This window comes from Artemia sp. Qi Xiang Cuo, chromosome 7 (genome assembly GCF_049724085.1).
Source record: "Artemia sp. Qi Xiang Cuo chromosome 7, ASM4972408v1, whole genome shotgun sequence".
In the NCBI taxonomy this organism is placed as follows: domain Eukaryota; kingdom Metazoa; phylum Arthropoda; class Branchiopoda; order Anostraca; family Artemiidae; genus Artemia; species Artemia sp. Qi Xiang Cuo.
Genome location: NC_142800.1, coordinates 6,208,009 through 6,224,723, shown reverse-complemented (window position 1 = coordinate 6,224,723; position 16,715 = coordinate 6,208,009). Strand labels below are relative to the sequence as shown.

Genomic DNA, 16,715 nt, shown 5'->3' with positions numbered 1-16,715 from the left:
GAAAGAGAAATTTCTTTTATTCATATTACCAGAATACACTTCAATCCCTTATTAAAGGCACAACCTAAACGAATATTACAGGAAAATAACTGGAATGAAATAAATATTTTCCTTGAGAACGTCACCACTCAGCTCTTAATAATTGAAAAACAACTTCAAGGAAGAAGTTAAGTACAAATTCATTTTTAAATGTATATTTGTAATAACTTCTGAACGGGAAAATTCACAAAGAAAGACATCTAACAACCAAAACAAAAATGTTTCTCTAATTACTTCAATTATTTTTGGAAATCTACGCTTTTGAAAACTTCTCGGTAAAAATACACCCATCCCCTGCTCCAAATCTTGAGGCTTTCAACGTAATTTGTGTTTATATTTCCCCATATAATTCGCCTATTTTGGTATTTTTTTTTTCAAATTTGCAACAACTCTCTCCAACAACTCACTTCTCCCTTCAGCATCATCCATTCCAACGCTGACTCTGCCGACAAGGTGAGTAATCTTCTTGCCCAAATCTCAAATCAAAAAGACTATCAACTATTGAATAGGTAAAATATATAAATACTAAGCAAATATAATAAAAACATCACTTTTAAATTAAAGGTACAAGCATTTGTATCATAAATATGAAGTAATTATCTTCATATATCTTGACTTTCAGAAACAGAAATCCGTAATTGTTTTTAAATCTTTGTAAGGTTCATTATAACTAAGCAAAGAGCGTAAAGTCCTTTTTTCACACTCTGTAAGATATGGATTTATGTAGATGCCCCCTTAATGCGCAGATGGGGTGATTTTTTTTTTTAGCTTGATCTTCTTATTAATTTTGAGCATAACCAATACGGTACAAATTTATTTACAATTTTAAGCAGCTATTAAAGAAAAAACGAAAAACATGAAACGCTATTGCATCCACTATCCACTATGCACCGTCCTCGTAAGGAGGTAAAATATTTTGCTTATGTGTTTGAAAACACTCCTTTTTTTAAGTGTTAAACCTTTTTTTTTTATGTTTTGCCCTCTGCAGATGTTGATGCCATGGTCCTTAAGAGCGTATTTTTAATTATTATCATATTTCGAGAAGGATTTGACATTTTTTATTATTATTCATATCTCATATTTCAAGAAGAATTTGATATTTTATCAATCGTAGTTTCTTATCAATAGTGCATTCTGTATTAGCGACCGATTTGCTTTACCATATAATTTACAGAAAAAAAAACACGACGGGCCTTGAGTAAGGCCGCCTATACCACCTATGACGTTTAGCATTTGAAGAGCTGTTGAGGATGAGGTTATCATTATTATTATTTTTTCGAATCAAAAACGGTTAAAGGTAGCGAAGAAAGCAAGCTATTTCAAATAAAAGGCTGATAATCAGATACGATACGGACTGCTTTATGAATGAAAAGAAGGCGCCCTAATTATTACTTCAATTGGCGACAAGCAAGTTGGCTTTGTAAAATGTAATAAAAAAATCGTTATTGTGACGCAACGCACGTTTGATATATTTATTTCGTAGAGCAGCTACTAACCTTTTTGTGAATAAAAATATTTGTTTAGTACTTAAAGTATTTTCTTTCAGGTCTTGTTAAATGAGGTATTGTTTTTCTACCCTAATATATACAAGACTGACCCTCGTCATTTTTAATTTGCAAAACCTGATGGATTAAGGCATAGAGACATTTCTTTTACATTAAGGCAGCGATAGTTTAAAGATACATGAAGTCAAAAAGGAGAGCGAATATTTTGGTAAAAACTTAAAAGACACAATTTATATCATTAACATTTTAAAAGAAACAAAATAGGAGAACCAAAATGATAAGAATTTACTTAAAGTTTTAAGTAGCTATTTTCGGAAAAAACTGAAAACAATGAAACGCTTTTGTATCCACTATAGCCCCCCCCCCCCATCTACCTCATAAAGATGTTAAACAGGTGAAATACTAATGTAAACAAATGACAAGTGAAATTCTTACTTATACGTTTAAAATGCACTCCTTTTAAAATTATCGACTTTTTTCATTGTTTCACCCTCTGCAGACGTTGAAACTACGTTCCTTAGAACGAATTGCCATTAGTTTAATTACTGTTAGTGTTTCAAGAAAAAATGAATCACTTTATAACTACTATAACCCCATCTAAGAGGAAAAAAGTAAGACATCTTTACATTTATGTATAAAAACGGGGTTTCTGGAGGTACAAGCCTTTCCAATAGTGTGTTGAACCTTTCAATCAACCTCTAAATGTCGAATGAAAGAATAGATCTAACAATAAGTAGAAGCCAGGTTAATCAGCTCTTAGTTAACTTAAGTAATACAATTGTAGACCTTTCTGCAATAAAAGACCTTTCCACAGATTCGGCCGTCATTTTCAAGAAGAATCCTAAGTTTTTGTGAAATTGAGCTCAGAAATACTTGTAAATTCCAACTGATATAGGATCTTAATTTAAGCGAATGCTATTGAAATAAATTTAGTCTTTTGAAGAATAGAAGTCATATTATTGAGTTACAATGCAAGCTGGTAGCTTCAAATTATTTCCAAAATTTAAAGCACAGCCAATTATAATTATCAAAAATTAGCGTAAATTAGTATAAATTAGCATAAAATTTTATAATTTCATAAAATTAGCATAAATTTTAATTTATGCTAATTAAAATTAGGGCTTTTTAATTTAATTAAAATTAGGGCTTTTTAATTTAATTAAAATTAGGGCTTTTTGAAAATTAGGGCTAATTAAAATTATGTATCTGAAAATTAAAATTAGCATAAAAAAAATAAAAAAATTAGCATAAATTTCAAAGGCGTTCGCTAGTTTGTGGAAAGGTCTTGAAATTGCCCAATTTCACTGTCTTCATTTCCTACAGCAACGTATCAGAATTTTGTTGTTGTGCTAGATATCGCTGCCATTTTAGATAAATTTATATATATAGATAGACGATTTACACCATATTTTATAATATTAAAAAACCAGCTTTGCCTCTCACTCAGACTATCTGTCTTGGCTTTTTTTTCCACTTAGCCATGGCTCTCAACTTTTTCACAGTCCCCCAGCTGTATTTTAATGTGCGAAGTTGTTCACAAAAAGAACAATAATTGAGTTAACTTAAATGAATTATTAAATATTATCACAATCGTTAGAGCATCGCCCAATTTAGCGCCAACATGTGGGTGGATTCCTATCAGATCTTTTTTTCCTCCACACCATCACTGATTACGTCACGCTTATCACTGATTCATATGACCAGACATTAATTTTATAAATAAAACGTAAAAAATTGATGTTTTTATAAAGACGAATGAACTTTCTGGTCATTATTTGCTATCAAGTGCGAATTCATTTATTTCAAATTTACCAATAAAAAATGTTAGCATAGAATTTGGTATAATTTTATGAAAAGGGAGAAACATTATCAAAAAGGGTTGTAATTAGGATGAAAATTACACAATCAAATTGAAAACGCCCGGGAAATCCAAAGCGACGATTTCAAGCCCCTATCTATAAAAACACGAAATTCCATATTCCGATAAGGTCTGTGCGTGCTGTACTCGTAAGGTTTGTACTCGGATAAACCCTGTACTTGGGTCTGTACTAGCCCTTCTTTCTTAGGGTATACAAATCGATCCCGTGGTCACAGAATATTGGGAAAGGGCTCATTCAGACAAAGTTTGAAACAGCAGTGCACTTATTAAGTGGCAAAATGCCACTCAACACACATTTTAATCTCACCATAATCAACTTTCGATTTTGGCCATTTTGTGACGCGAAGAGATTTGATCCGGGTAGGTCCAAAATACTCCCAAGCTAAAAGCATCAGACAGCCAGTTGGCTTGAAACTATTGAAAAACTATTTGTCAAATAGTTTTTTGGCCACACCACTGTGTGGCCACACAGTGGTGTGATTGATCCTCAACTTTTGCGCAGTCTATGCGAAACAAAGGATTATTATGGACTAATTCATAATAATTCTAACCGTCATAGCGTTGCATAGTTACGCGACAGCTTTTAAAGGGGTGCTGAGGGGGTGAAAGCAACCTTTTATTGCTGAAAAAGTTTTTGATGGGAGCAGCAGTCTCTTTTATATTTAGGAAAATAATATTTTATTGCGCAAAGGCAATACAACTAACCGGGTCTTAATCTTGAATTAGTATTACACAAAGATCAAACTTTACCGTAAGGAGGGGCAGAGGCTAACCCTGAATATATATATTAAAAACAAACAAAAACTAAATTAATAACAAGAAACGTATTTTTGAATAAAAGTAAAGAGCCACGCAGAAACTTAAAACGAACAAAAATTTTCTGTATTTGAGGGGGAGCTACCAGCCTCAACCCCCCCCCCACGATTTCTGCTAAAGCTTGACTTTTTTTATACCATTACTTCAAAATAAGAGTAATCTTATTTTCATCATATTTAATCAAATGTCTCATCATTTTCATCAAATGTCTTATAACAATGCGATAATAGAATGGATAGTGAACGAACAGATGAACGATAATAGAATGAATAATAAAAATGAAAGAAAAAGTGGCTACAAACAATAAAGACAGTTCTTCACATTTTGTGAAGGTCAAGTGGCCAAAAAGAACTTGCACTCACAAATTGGCTAGATCTGGTGCATACTAAAATACAGGCAAACACGCATCGAACATAGGCAGAAATAGCCGAGGGTTGAGGGGAATGCATCCCCAGCCTTTATATGGAGGACACAATACTGTTCGGTTAATGTTTCAATGTCACTCTTTACTATTATTTGAACTATTTTTTTTTTTGCAAAAAGGAACACAGCATGCACCATTACCTAATATCAAGTCAAAACGCAGGTGTCTGTGCAGTCAAGTTTTAAGCAATTCAACAAGATCCCTTTTAAAATATAACTAAGGAAATGCACCTTTTACTGACACGGTACTCTTATTGACTTGCTAACAACTAGTGGAACGCAAAGTTCTTCTCAGTGTTTCTATACGAGACGGTCAAGTTTCTGAGTTGGTCAATTGGTATCTATTTTAAAGTAATAATCAATGAGATGCCAAAATTGTTTATACAGAAAACATAAGTTCTAAAGTTTCTAGTATACGTTGTTTACAATCGTGTAAGGTTTTTAAATTTTGGTAGACTCTTAAGCCAAACTACACGCTTTTATCATGTTTTACCAAAAATATTCACTGCCGGTAGCTGGCACATTGCCGTTCAATAACAAAAAAATAATCTGAGACGAAGCAAAAATACCAAACAAGTCTTTAACAATATCAGGATTTTTTCAGCTTCTTTAGGTATGCCAATAAGAGCCACCTGAATTATTTAATAAGCCCTAGAGATAATCTTTTCACGATAATTTTCAAGGTATTAAACATCACGGTCAGAGGGCGACCTTCCTCTTCTTCTATCGTAAGTATTTCCAACAGGCGACGAGTCCCGACTTCTTCCTACACTTTCTGGTCTGTAATAATCCCTACGGCGTCTATAGCTTCCACTGCGTTCAGAACCGGTTGGAGAGTGACTCCAGGGTGAGAAAGCTCTCATGGAATTTGGAGTTCCTCGGTCGTCATAGTAAGGGGAGTCAAATGGAGGGGATCCCATTCCTAGTGTACTAGGTCTGTCCATAAATGACATGTCTGGCGGAGGAAGAAAAGGCGGCAAAAAAGGTGGGAGAGGAGGAAAGCCAAGCGGGAGGAGACCTGGCTGCTGTGGTGGCATAAGTGGATCATGATTACCATTCAGAAGAATTCTCCCTGGAATAAAATAAAGTTCAGATTTGTCTTGGTAAATTTATTTGACTTATTTTTATGGTTGGAAAATGCGGCAGAAACTTTTTGATTTCGAGTAGCAACGAAAAAGAAAAGAACAAACTATCGCCTATGCTGTGGCGGTGGCACAAATACAGCACGATTACTATTTAGAGAACATCCTATGAAATAAAACGAATTTAACCCTTATTTTGCCCCCAAGCTTCTTTTTGCTGTCTTAGTTAATGCTTAGTTAATGCTTATTTTTTAATGATTGAACCAATAAATCCAGCTTGCTCAGTAAACAGCAATTGATTAAAAAGTCACATATCACTTTTTGGATTAGATCAGTTTCAGAATTGAAGATAAGAATCATACTAGCAGGGAACACTGAACGAAAAAAAAAATTAAAAAAGATAAAAGGAATAAATAAAAAAAAGAATAAAGAAAAACAAGAAACAAAACAAAAATAAAAACAAATCATATGACAATAAACGAATAGCTTTGAACATGATAAATAAATGATTATTTAGACGTCCTAATTGACGTAGCAAGAGTAATTAAAATGTAGCCGCCTTTAACGAGAACGAGTCCTTTTTCGAGGGGAGTAACCCTGTGTACGGCTATATTTACATTTTTTCTTTCTTTATGACACAAACTTTAGCCATAATTTTGATTTTCTTGTATGAGAGAATAGAGAGGGTGTGGATCTGAACCCCATTATTTTGCTTTCAGTCTAACCTCAGCGCAAAGAGTATGATGGGCCACATTCTGCCACTATCTTTGGTGTTTTTTGGGGAGACGATTTGCGACCATAGTTTGTCCCATTTGCTTCCGTACTTCCCGAATCCACAAGATGCGTGAGGTCTTTCTTCATTGCGGCACGCCAAAATTTAGTTTGACCTCCTTTCTTTTTCTTCCCCTGGGAGGGGGCTTAAAATCAAGAGACTGACGGGTCAGGTACTTTCTTGGCCGCCACATAATGCACCCAAGCCACCTGGCCTTCTGTTCAGACGAAAGTAGACAACGAATGATTTTGATTTAAGACTAAACTAGGGTCATAAAGAAATGATCAGAGGCAACGCTATAGCGTTACCTATAGTAAAGGCCATACAGCTCGAATGTTTTATTATTTTTTCTTTCCCCAGAGGCACTTCATATGGAAGGGGTCGTCGTAGAAACTTTAAAGGGGGCTAATTCGACTGGGAATCGAGAGTTCTAGCACCCATTTTAAGGGTCAAAAGTGATTGGAAGGCAACTAACACCCCTTCCACGCCCACCAGTTCCCCAGATACATCCAATCAAAATTTTGAGATAGCCAATTTGTTCAGCGTATGTTTTTGAGGAGGACACTCCCCCACAACCCTCAGGGCAAGGGTTGTAAGTTATGCCCTGGGGACATATAAGGTTTTTATAGAAAGCTTTGTCGTAGAAACTTCAAAAAGGACTCATTCGATTGGAAATTCAAAGGGCTAGTGCCCTTTTTAATAGTCGAAAGTGATTGTGAGGCAACTAACACCCTTTCCACGCTCACCATTTCTCCAAACACATCCAATCAAAATTTTGATGTAGCCATTTTGTTCAACGTAGTTAAAAATTCAGGAAATTGAATCTTTGAGGATAACAACCCCCCCCCCCCCACATCCCTCAGGGCAATAGTTATGCCCTGAGCATATAAGGTTTTTATTGAAAGCGTTGTCGTAGAATAGTTATGGGTTATAAGTTATGCCCTGTGAGCATATAAGGTTTTTATTGAAAGCGTTGTCGTAGAAACTTCAGAAAGGGCCCATTCGATTGGAAATTTAAATGGATAGTTCCCTTTTTAATAGTCAAAAATGATTGGAAGGCAACCAACACCCCTTATACGCCCACCATTTCCCCAAACACATCCAATCAAAATTTTGATACAGCCATTTTGTTCAATGTAGTTGCAAGTTCTGGAAATTATATGTTTGAGCAGGACACTCCCTCCACAGTCTTCAGGGCAAGGGTTATAAGTTATGCCCTGTGGGCATATATGGCTCTTATGGAAGCAATGCTCGTATAAATTTCAGAGGTATCATTTCATTGGAAATTGAAAATTCTATCTCACGTCAAAAGATATCGGAGGGTAACCAGCTCACCCCCAAACCCTTTTTTTCAAATGCATCCGATAAAAATTTTGAGATAGCTATTTTGTTAAAAATAGTTCAAAGATCATATAACAAAAATTCCGGTGTCAACACAACCCTCCAGGACCCGGGGGCAGGCGTTGTAAGTTACGCCCTGGGGGCATAGGTCTTATGGAAAGGATGCTCGTATTAACTTCAAAGAGGGCTCAATTGATTAGAAACTGAAATTTTTCGGTCACTTTTTAAGAGTAAAAAAAGATTGGAGGGCACGTAGCCCCCCCCCTCCCCGCCCTTTTTTCCTCAAACCCATCCGATAAGAACTTTGAGATAGCCTTTTTTTTTTAAATAGTTCAGATACCATAAAAAGAAAACTCTAGGGTCAACACAGCCCCCAAGGGCCCGAGAGTGGGAGTTGTAAGTCATGCCCCGGTAGAATATATGGTTCTTATGGAAAGGATGCTCGTAAAAACTTCAGAAAGGGCTCATTTGGTTGAAAACTGAAAGTTCTAGTTCAGTTTTGTAGAGTCAAAAGAGATTGGAGGGCAACTAGGCCCCCCCCCCCCCCCGCCCCTTTTTGCCCAAATGCATCCAAAAATTTTTTTGAGATAGCCATTAAATCAAAAATTGATTAAAAGTCAGATAACAAAAACGCAGGTGTCGTCACAACCCCCCTGGGGCCGGGGGCAGGCGTTGTAAGTTATGCCCTGGGGCACATATGGTTCTTATGGAAGGGATGCTCGTATAAACTTCATAGAGGGCTCATTTGATTGGAAATTGAAAGTTGTAATTCACTTTTTAAGAGTCAAAGGTGATTGGAGGGCAGCTAGCCTCCCCCCACACTTCAATTTTTTCCCAGAGACACTTCATATAGAAGGCGTCGTCGCATAAACTTCAAAGAGGGCTCTTTCGATTGAAAATCAAATGTTCTAGTGCACTTTTTATGAGTCAAAACTAACCGAAAGGCAACTAGCCCCCCCCAAGCCCTTTTTCCCCATCAACATCTGATAAAAATTTGAGGTAGCCATTTTGTTAAAAATAGTTCAAAGGTCGGATAATAAAAACTCCGGTGTCAATACAACCCCCCAGGGCCCAGGAGAAAGCGTTGTAAGTTATGCCCTAAGGGCATGCATAATTCTTATGAAAGGGATGCTCGTATAAACTTCATAGAGGGCTCATTTGATTGGATATCGAAAGTTCTAGTTCACTTTTTAAGAGTCAAGAGAGTTAAGGGCAACTAGCACCCCCCCCACACCCTTTTTTCCCCAAGCCCATTCGATAAAATTTTTATAATAGCCATTTCATTAAAAATAGTTCAAAGGTCAGATAAGAAAAATTTCTGTGTCGACGCAGCCCCCCAGGGCCCGGAGGCAGGCGTTATGAGTAATGCTCTAGGGGCATATATAGTTCTTATGGAAGGGATGCTGGTATAAAGTTCGGAGACGGCTCATTTGATTGGAAATTGAAAGTTCTTGTTCACTTTTTAAGGGTCAAAAGAGATCGGAGGGCAACTAGCCCCCCCCCCCTCCACGCCCTAAATGCCTCAGATAAAAATTTTGAGTTGGATATTTTGTTAAAAATTGTTCAAATTTCAAATAACAAACAAACTTCAGTGTCGACACAGACCCCCAGGGCCCGGGGGTAGGCGTTGTAAGTTATGCCCCGCGGGCATATATTATGGTTATGGAAGGGATACTCATAGAAACTTCCTAGAGAGTTCATTTGATTGGAAATTGAAAGTTGTAGTTAAATTTTTAAAAGTTAAAAGGGACTTGAGGGCAGCTAGCCTTCCCCCACACTCCATTTATTTTTTTCCCAAAGGCACTTCATATAGAAGGAGTCGTCGTATAAACTTCAAAGAGATCTCATTCGATTGGAAATCGAGAGTTCTAGTGCACTTTCTAAGAGTCAAAAGCGATCGGAGGGCAATTGGCCCCTTCCCCAAACCCCCTGCTCGAAAATATATCAGATAAAAAATTGGAGAGAGTTTTTTTGTTAAAAATAGTTCGATGACGGTATAACAAAAACTCCTTGACGTATGATGAATTTGTTAAAACTAGTTCAAAGACCAGGTGAGAAAAACTCCTGTGTCTACACAACCCCCCCCTCCCTCCAGAGCCCGGGACAGGCGTTTTAAGTATTCCTCTGGGGGCATATATGGTTTATATGGAAGGTATACCCGTATAAACTTCGAAGAGGGCTCATATGATTGGAAATTGAAAGTTTTCGTTCACTTTTTAAGAGTCAAAAGAGATCGGAGGGCAACTAGCCCACCTCTCTACGCCCTATTTTCCTCAAACCAATTCAATAAGAACTTTGAGAGAGCCATTTATTTCTCAAAATAGTTCAAAGGTAAGACAACAAAAACTCCGGTGTCGACACAACCCCCCAGGGCCCGGGGGTGGGGAAGGTTCAAGAATTTATTTCACTGTAATTGTATTTTTATTTTCAATGCTGTAAGAACTGGAAAAAAAAATATTTGTAATATAATCCGTTTTCAGTTAAGTGCCAATGACGCAGTAAACTTTTGGTTTTTATTTAAAGTTAGGAAAGGAGGCAGTATCCAATCACTTGTTTGTAGGGAAACTATATTTGTCTTGAACAACTTTAAAAAGAGCTATTATATTGAACTGAATATTTGATGTATAAAAATATTAATTGCTGAAAGCTCATCAGTTCAAAATGTTACTATAATTTTAATGTTTATTTTCAATATTAAATACAAAAGAAAGTATTTGTCACAAAATTGGTTTTCAGTAAAGCGCCAATGACGCAGTAGGTTTTAGACTTTTACAGTGAGAGAAGGAGCTTATACCCAACCTCTTTTTTGTGCTGATTTTTGTTAGTTTCAAGCTTGATTTGCACAATGTATTCACTTTTCATTCATTTTGATATTAATTTATCATTTTATATTTGCATCTATCGTATTTTTTTTTTCACTGATGGTTTTTGTAATTTCTGTTCGTTTTAATTTTCATTTATACTTCAATAGGAAAATATCTTTTTTCTTTTTGAGATTGATTTTAACATTCAGTCGAAGCATTACTACCTTTAAGATGTCGTTGCTCATTTAGATAATCACGTGTTGTGTGTTTTTTCCTATGATTGTTTTTTTTATTTCTGATCGTTTTGGGTTTCATTTATTCTTTAATAGTAATTTCTGGTCGTTTTGAGTTTGAATTTTAACAGGTATTTGTCTGCTGAGCTTAAGTTTAAAATGGCCTTTACTTTTCTTTGAAAAACTTGTTTTTCGGAATTTTTTTTTTTTAATTAATCGTACACTAAAAGGCAATTGATATAATCTAATAAAGATAATTCAAATTCAACTTACCAGTGTCGTCAGTGGAGACATTAGAGTTAGCATCTCTTATCTGGGAAGCCATTTCAGTTAATTTTCTTCTTAAATTAGCACATTCCCTGTCCAATTCTTGATTTCGCGTTTCCAGTCGTCTATTCTTTATCTGCAAAATCATAAACAATTTCAATACCTCTTTTTCATGCCTCTCTTTTTAGGTTAATTTTTGGTCATTTTAAGTTTCATCAAGTTCTTTCCCTTCATCTAAAAAGCTTGTTTCAAAAAAATTAAAGTGATAACCTAAGTATAACTTGAATCAACTTTATCAGGAATAAATTTCTAGCTGCTCATTTTTCGACTAGAAAGTATCAACCATATGGTATCAACCATAGTTTCGACTATGGTATCAACCATAGTAGTAAATGTCCGTGTAAAACCGACTGACGCAGATAGTAGTGAATCGGAAAATTTTTACTTACAGATACAGAAGCAAATAGACAGAATCCGCTTATAAATACAAAATTTTTATTAGGAGATTTTAATTTGGAGATTTTAATGCCCGAATTGGAATAGGGATGTATGATTTGGCGTAGCCTAGATTTGGCGTCCTAGCCTAGATTTGGCGTAAGAAAGGAAAATAGGAACGGCTTTAGACAGCTGCAATTTTGTAGGTATACAATCTAGTTATTTGGGCTGAAAATCAACACAAATAGAACAAAAACATGGCTACCAGTGGATATCCTCTTGATATTAAGTGTGGAGCTGACCGAATAGAGCATGTGGTTGAGTTCAGATACCTGGGCAGTACAATCTAAAACCCTGGCTCAAACGCAAGAGAAGTCCAACTTAGGTTGGGACAAGCACATGGGGCATTTAACTGTCTCAGACGAGTTTGGAAATCTAAAAAATGCTCTTTGAGGATAAGGCTGCGATTGTTCCAAAGCAATGTTCTGTCAGTACTACTTTATGGACCGGAGACCTGGCCCCTTAATCAGTAACAAGAGAAAAAAAAATACAATCATTCGAAAACACTTGCCTCAGAAGAATTCTAAATATAAACTGGACCCAGAGAATAAGAAATGACACCATCAGGCAACATGTCCAGCTACCTTTAATAACAGACGTTATCCGTCAACGTAAGTGACGCTATCTTGCGCAAGATCATCAGGATGGGCAAGTAATCGCTTGCAAAAATCCATCCTCTTCTGGCAACCTGAAGGACCAAGAAGACGAGGCCGTCCTAGAAACACCCAAAGACGTTCATACAGAAAAGACTTATCAAATATACCTGCGTCCCTACAGCCCGAATAGGAAGACGTACTAGCTGCAGTACACCTCTGATATGACTGCAGACTTTTCGTGGATGCCCTGAATGTCACTGGAGGCTCAGGAGGAACTAAGGTCTAAGGTAAGGTAACAATCTAGCTGTAACCAATACAGTATTTGGTCTTAAAATGACCTATAAGTTAGTCTGCTACTCACATGATGGTAAGACAGCCAACCTTACTGATTATGCTATTGTAAATTGAAGACTGACAGGATTGTTACAAGATAGTAAGGAATATATGAGTGCTGCTATTCATATTAAAAGTAAAGATCACCATCTAGTAGTGTCTAGAGTAATAAAGCTCAAATTTAGGAAAGATAACTACTTTCCGTAAGTTATGTTTTTAGACTCTAGGTTAAGAATACGAGAGAAACTTTACAGGAACAGTTGAATACTAAACTTGGGAGTCTAAAATTTGACAAAGCCTAAGATGCATGGAATAATTTTAGCAAAATAATTTAGTCTAAATAAATAGTGTCTTGGGGAGGAAAAATAGAAATGCAGCTAGGAATATTAGTTAAAACGCTTTAAGCTTCATAGAAAAGGGGAGGGATTCGTACATGAAGTATTAGAGTGATAGATCATGTAGAGGCCCTGTGGCCTATTTGTTTTGCATTATATCATTATCATATCATCATATGAGAAAAAGAGAAATTTAAGAGAATTAGAAAAGGCACTAAAATACGAATTCAGGTGGTGTGAAGCAGAGGCCATGAATAAAATTGCCGGAGATCTAGAAGATGCAGCCAGACAGCATAGAAGTAAAATATTGTATTTTCATGTTAAGAAATTGAGAGGGAACAATCAATATAGATTTGACCAATTTAAATATAGAACGGGGCCTCAATTAGTGACAAGGAAAGTGTTAAAGAGAGAAGTGCAGTGATTAAACCGTGATAATGATGCAGGAAATGATTTAGAAGAGAATAAAAATGTTTGTGACAATTTGGAAGTGAAGGAAGATTTATTTTACAAAGAAGAGTTAGAAATACAGAAGAGTTAGAAAAAAGCCCTAGGTGGTAGTTTGGTAAATGAGTTTTTAGAATATGGGGGTTGTAAAGTTACAGAATTACTGACAAATTACTGATAACTGTAAATATGTATTTTGAAAAAGGGGAAGTACCCAGTGATTTTTTGAAAACTCTAAATAAACTCCTTTATAGTAAAGGGGATAAGAGTGAGTGTCGTAATTATAGAAGCATTAGCTTGGTTTCTATAGGAAGCAAATTACTTAGTTTGATGATACTTTTAAGACTTAAAGATGCTGTAGATCAAGTTTTAAGAAAAGAACAGTGTGGTTTTGGGAAGGAGAGGATACATAGACCAAATTTTCACTCTTAGATTAATAATTGAGAAGTGCCTGAGTCATCAAACGCCTTTAGTCTACAATTTTATCAATTATGAGCGTTTCATTCAGCTGATAAAAGAGCTTTAGCTAGACCAAATTAGGATACATAGACCAAATTTTCACTCTTAGATTAATAATTGAGAAGTGCCTGAGTCATCAAACGCCTTTAGTCTACAATTTTATCAATTATGAGCGTTTCATTCAGCTGATAAAAGAGCTTTAGCGAAGGTTCTATCATGGCATGGTATACCAAATAAGTACATTAAAGTAAATAGCACTATGTATGAGAACAATACTGCTGCGGTTAAGGTAAGAAATGAGGTTAGTAGCTGGTTTCGTATTGAATCAGGAGTTAATCAGTATTGCGTTCTATTCCTATTTAGATGGATCATTTTGATGGACTTTGTCACAAGGAACATGGGAAAGGCTATGGAATCATATGGGGAGGTAAAATTCTCATACACCTAGATTATGCAGATGATTTGAGTGTCCTAGATAAAAATGTTAGCAAAATGAAGGATTTTTTGGGGGTTTTGAGAGTTCAGGGTGCAAGACTAGGTTTGAAAATTAATGCTAAGAAGACTAGGTTGCTTATACTACGAATAAATAAATGTCAGAAGGCAATGTTGGGTAGCGAGTAGATCGATCAAGTGGATAACTTCCCCTACCTGGGTAGTATTACTAGTAAAGATGGCGGATGCAGTGAAGACTTAAAAAGTAGAATAGCCAAGGCCCAAGGTGTTTTGTTTTCACAAAGAAACAAGTTTGGAAGAATAGGAAGGTAAGTCTGCGGACCAAGATTAGGATATTGGAAGCTACAGTGATAACAGTTGTCTAGTAATATTCTGAAACATGGGCGCTTCAGAAGATGGAGGAGGGTAATTAGATGTTTTCCAGAGGAACTGTCTACGAATAGTTTTGAGTACCAGTTTGACGACCGTATTTCAAACAGTAAGCTTTACGAAAAATGTGATCTATTCCACTTTTTGGGGCTATATTCAGAGAAAGGTTGAGATATATAGGACGTTTTGTCGACGAAGGATGACTGATTGACAAAGATTGTCCTTTTTGGCCATCCATGTAGGGCCAAGCAAGAAGTAGGTAGTCCCCGAATGAGATGGGAAGATGTCACAAGAAAGGATTTAAAGAAAAACAGGACTTCTTGGGAGGATGTAAAGAGGGGAGCTTTGAATAGATTGGGGTGGAGCAGGAGCGCATCCAACTGTACTGGCTTTAGGCAGCTTGGTGCTGCAGTGAGTTGTTAGTAGTAGTAGCAGTAGATTAAACTGCATCGTATTTTTTTTTTAATTAAACACGCTTTTGCACTTATATTAGCAGCAATTTGACTTCTTTCTAAAAACACTAAATTCTATAAATATTAAAGATATTTTTTACAAGTTATGTGGCAAGTACTACAAATTAGACTTGATAGGGAAAAATATATAAACACCAAAACTAAGTACATTATTCAATCACTAATCCGATTATATACGTTAAGCCTTCCTGTAACTGTTCAGGAGTTATTTATTCCACAAGAAATCGTAGTGATAAGAGATGAAAGGATACACCGTAAGTTCTAAAGCTCCACGACAAAACCAACTTCTGTCAAAGCAACACATAGAGTTACAAACACATCCAAAAAATACCAAGCTATTATTCACTAACTTAATTACCTCTGGAACAGAAAAGTAAGATTAGTTTGGTAAAGTCAATATCTCCCAAGGAATCCGAAACAATTTTGATACGCTCTTTTGATAGTTTTATTCTTTTATAGAAACAGGAAATTATAGCATTTTTGCTGTTCCATCCTAGCATGTTTGAGAATTCTGTATTGGCAATCCCCCGAAAAATTATTTTTGTAACCTCTAAATCAAACAGAATCTTATTCTTTTGAGGACAATTTAATAAAACTTTTCTAAGTATAGCGGATCAGAAGATTTATATTAGAGTCTAACTCCCTAATATAAATCGATGAAATAGAGGATGAGAGTCTAACTATTTGCGAAAGTATAACAAGAGGTCTTTTCCACCGTCCCGTTGTTACTAGCAATAATAAATAAAAGTTCCTGTCAGCTCCGAGTACATAATTGCTAAAAAAAAGATTTTTTATTAATGGTTCACAGAAGCATATTAAAAGGGCTATAAAATGTGACTCTATGTGCAAAAAACTCTAAAAAAAAAAATCTGAAATTTAAAAAAAAGTATAAAACCCAAGTGAAAAATTGTAAAACACGGCAACAATCCGAGTCGTTATTTAAACAAAAAAATTTGCAGGTTTCTTTTTTTCTAGGATTTTTTTTTCTTTTCAATTTTACATTCAGAACTCATTAACAGATTCACTCAGCAGCCTTTAAAGTTGTAAGAGAATTTCACTTGCGGTTGTTGGTAACAATTTCCTGTTAGCTCGTAAAAATACAACCGTTAGTTAAATTACTATTAACAATATTTTTTTTTTTGACGGCAGAAGCAGGCGTTAGAAACAACATCGAAAAATTAGGCTCCCCCTTTCGCTTAAGTCAGAATCCAAATCGGAGATCTCTGAGTCAAGCAAAGCCTCAGATCAGGATGAGGAGCTCAAATCATAGAGCTAATTAATGTTAGATTAAACGATGTAACCCCTTTGCATCGCACTATTATTTGAGCTGCAAAGGATACTGGTTACTTGCTCAAAAAATAGTGCAAAACTGCCATTTTCCAAATTCGCAAAAGGTGATCTAAAAAAGAACAGGGAAACCATCACCTTAATAGCCTTAGGAACTCCAATGTATACAGAAAATGATAGCTTTGACCATTGTAGAATATCAGGCTGGATTCCGACCCGGCAGATTGACTACGCATCCTTGATATTGGCGTTAAACAGCTCATGGGAAAATGCATCGAATTTGACGAAAAGATCTACCAGTTATTTG

The 16,715-nt window shown here is 35.8% G+C and overlaps 1 protein-coding gene across 1 annotated transcript in view; it reads right to left on the bottom strand.

The window, feature by feature from the left end:
* The window catches only part of LOC148949890 (uncharacterized), a 141,589-nt gene continuing 124,874 nt past the window's right edge, over nucleotides 1–16,715 (bottom strand). Inside the window, exons 12-13 of the mRNA XM_089091982.1 lie at nucleotides 11,168–11,297; nucleotides 1–5,734 (exon numbers count right to left, since the gene is read on the bottom strand). Coding sequence (XP_088948108.1) covers nucleotides 5,349–5,734; nucleotides 11,168–11,297 — 516 coding nt within the window. The 3' untranslated portion in view covers nucleotides 1–5,348. The remainder of the gene's footprint in view (nucleotides 5,735–11,167; nucleotides 11,298–16,715) is intronic.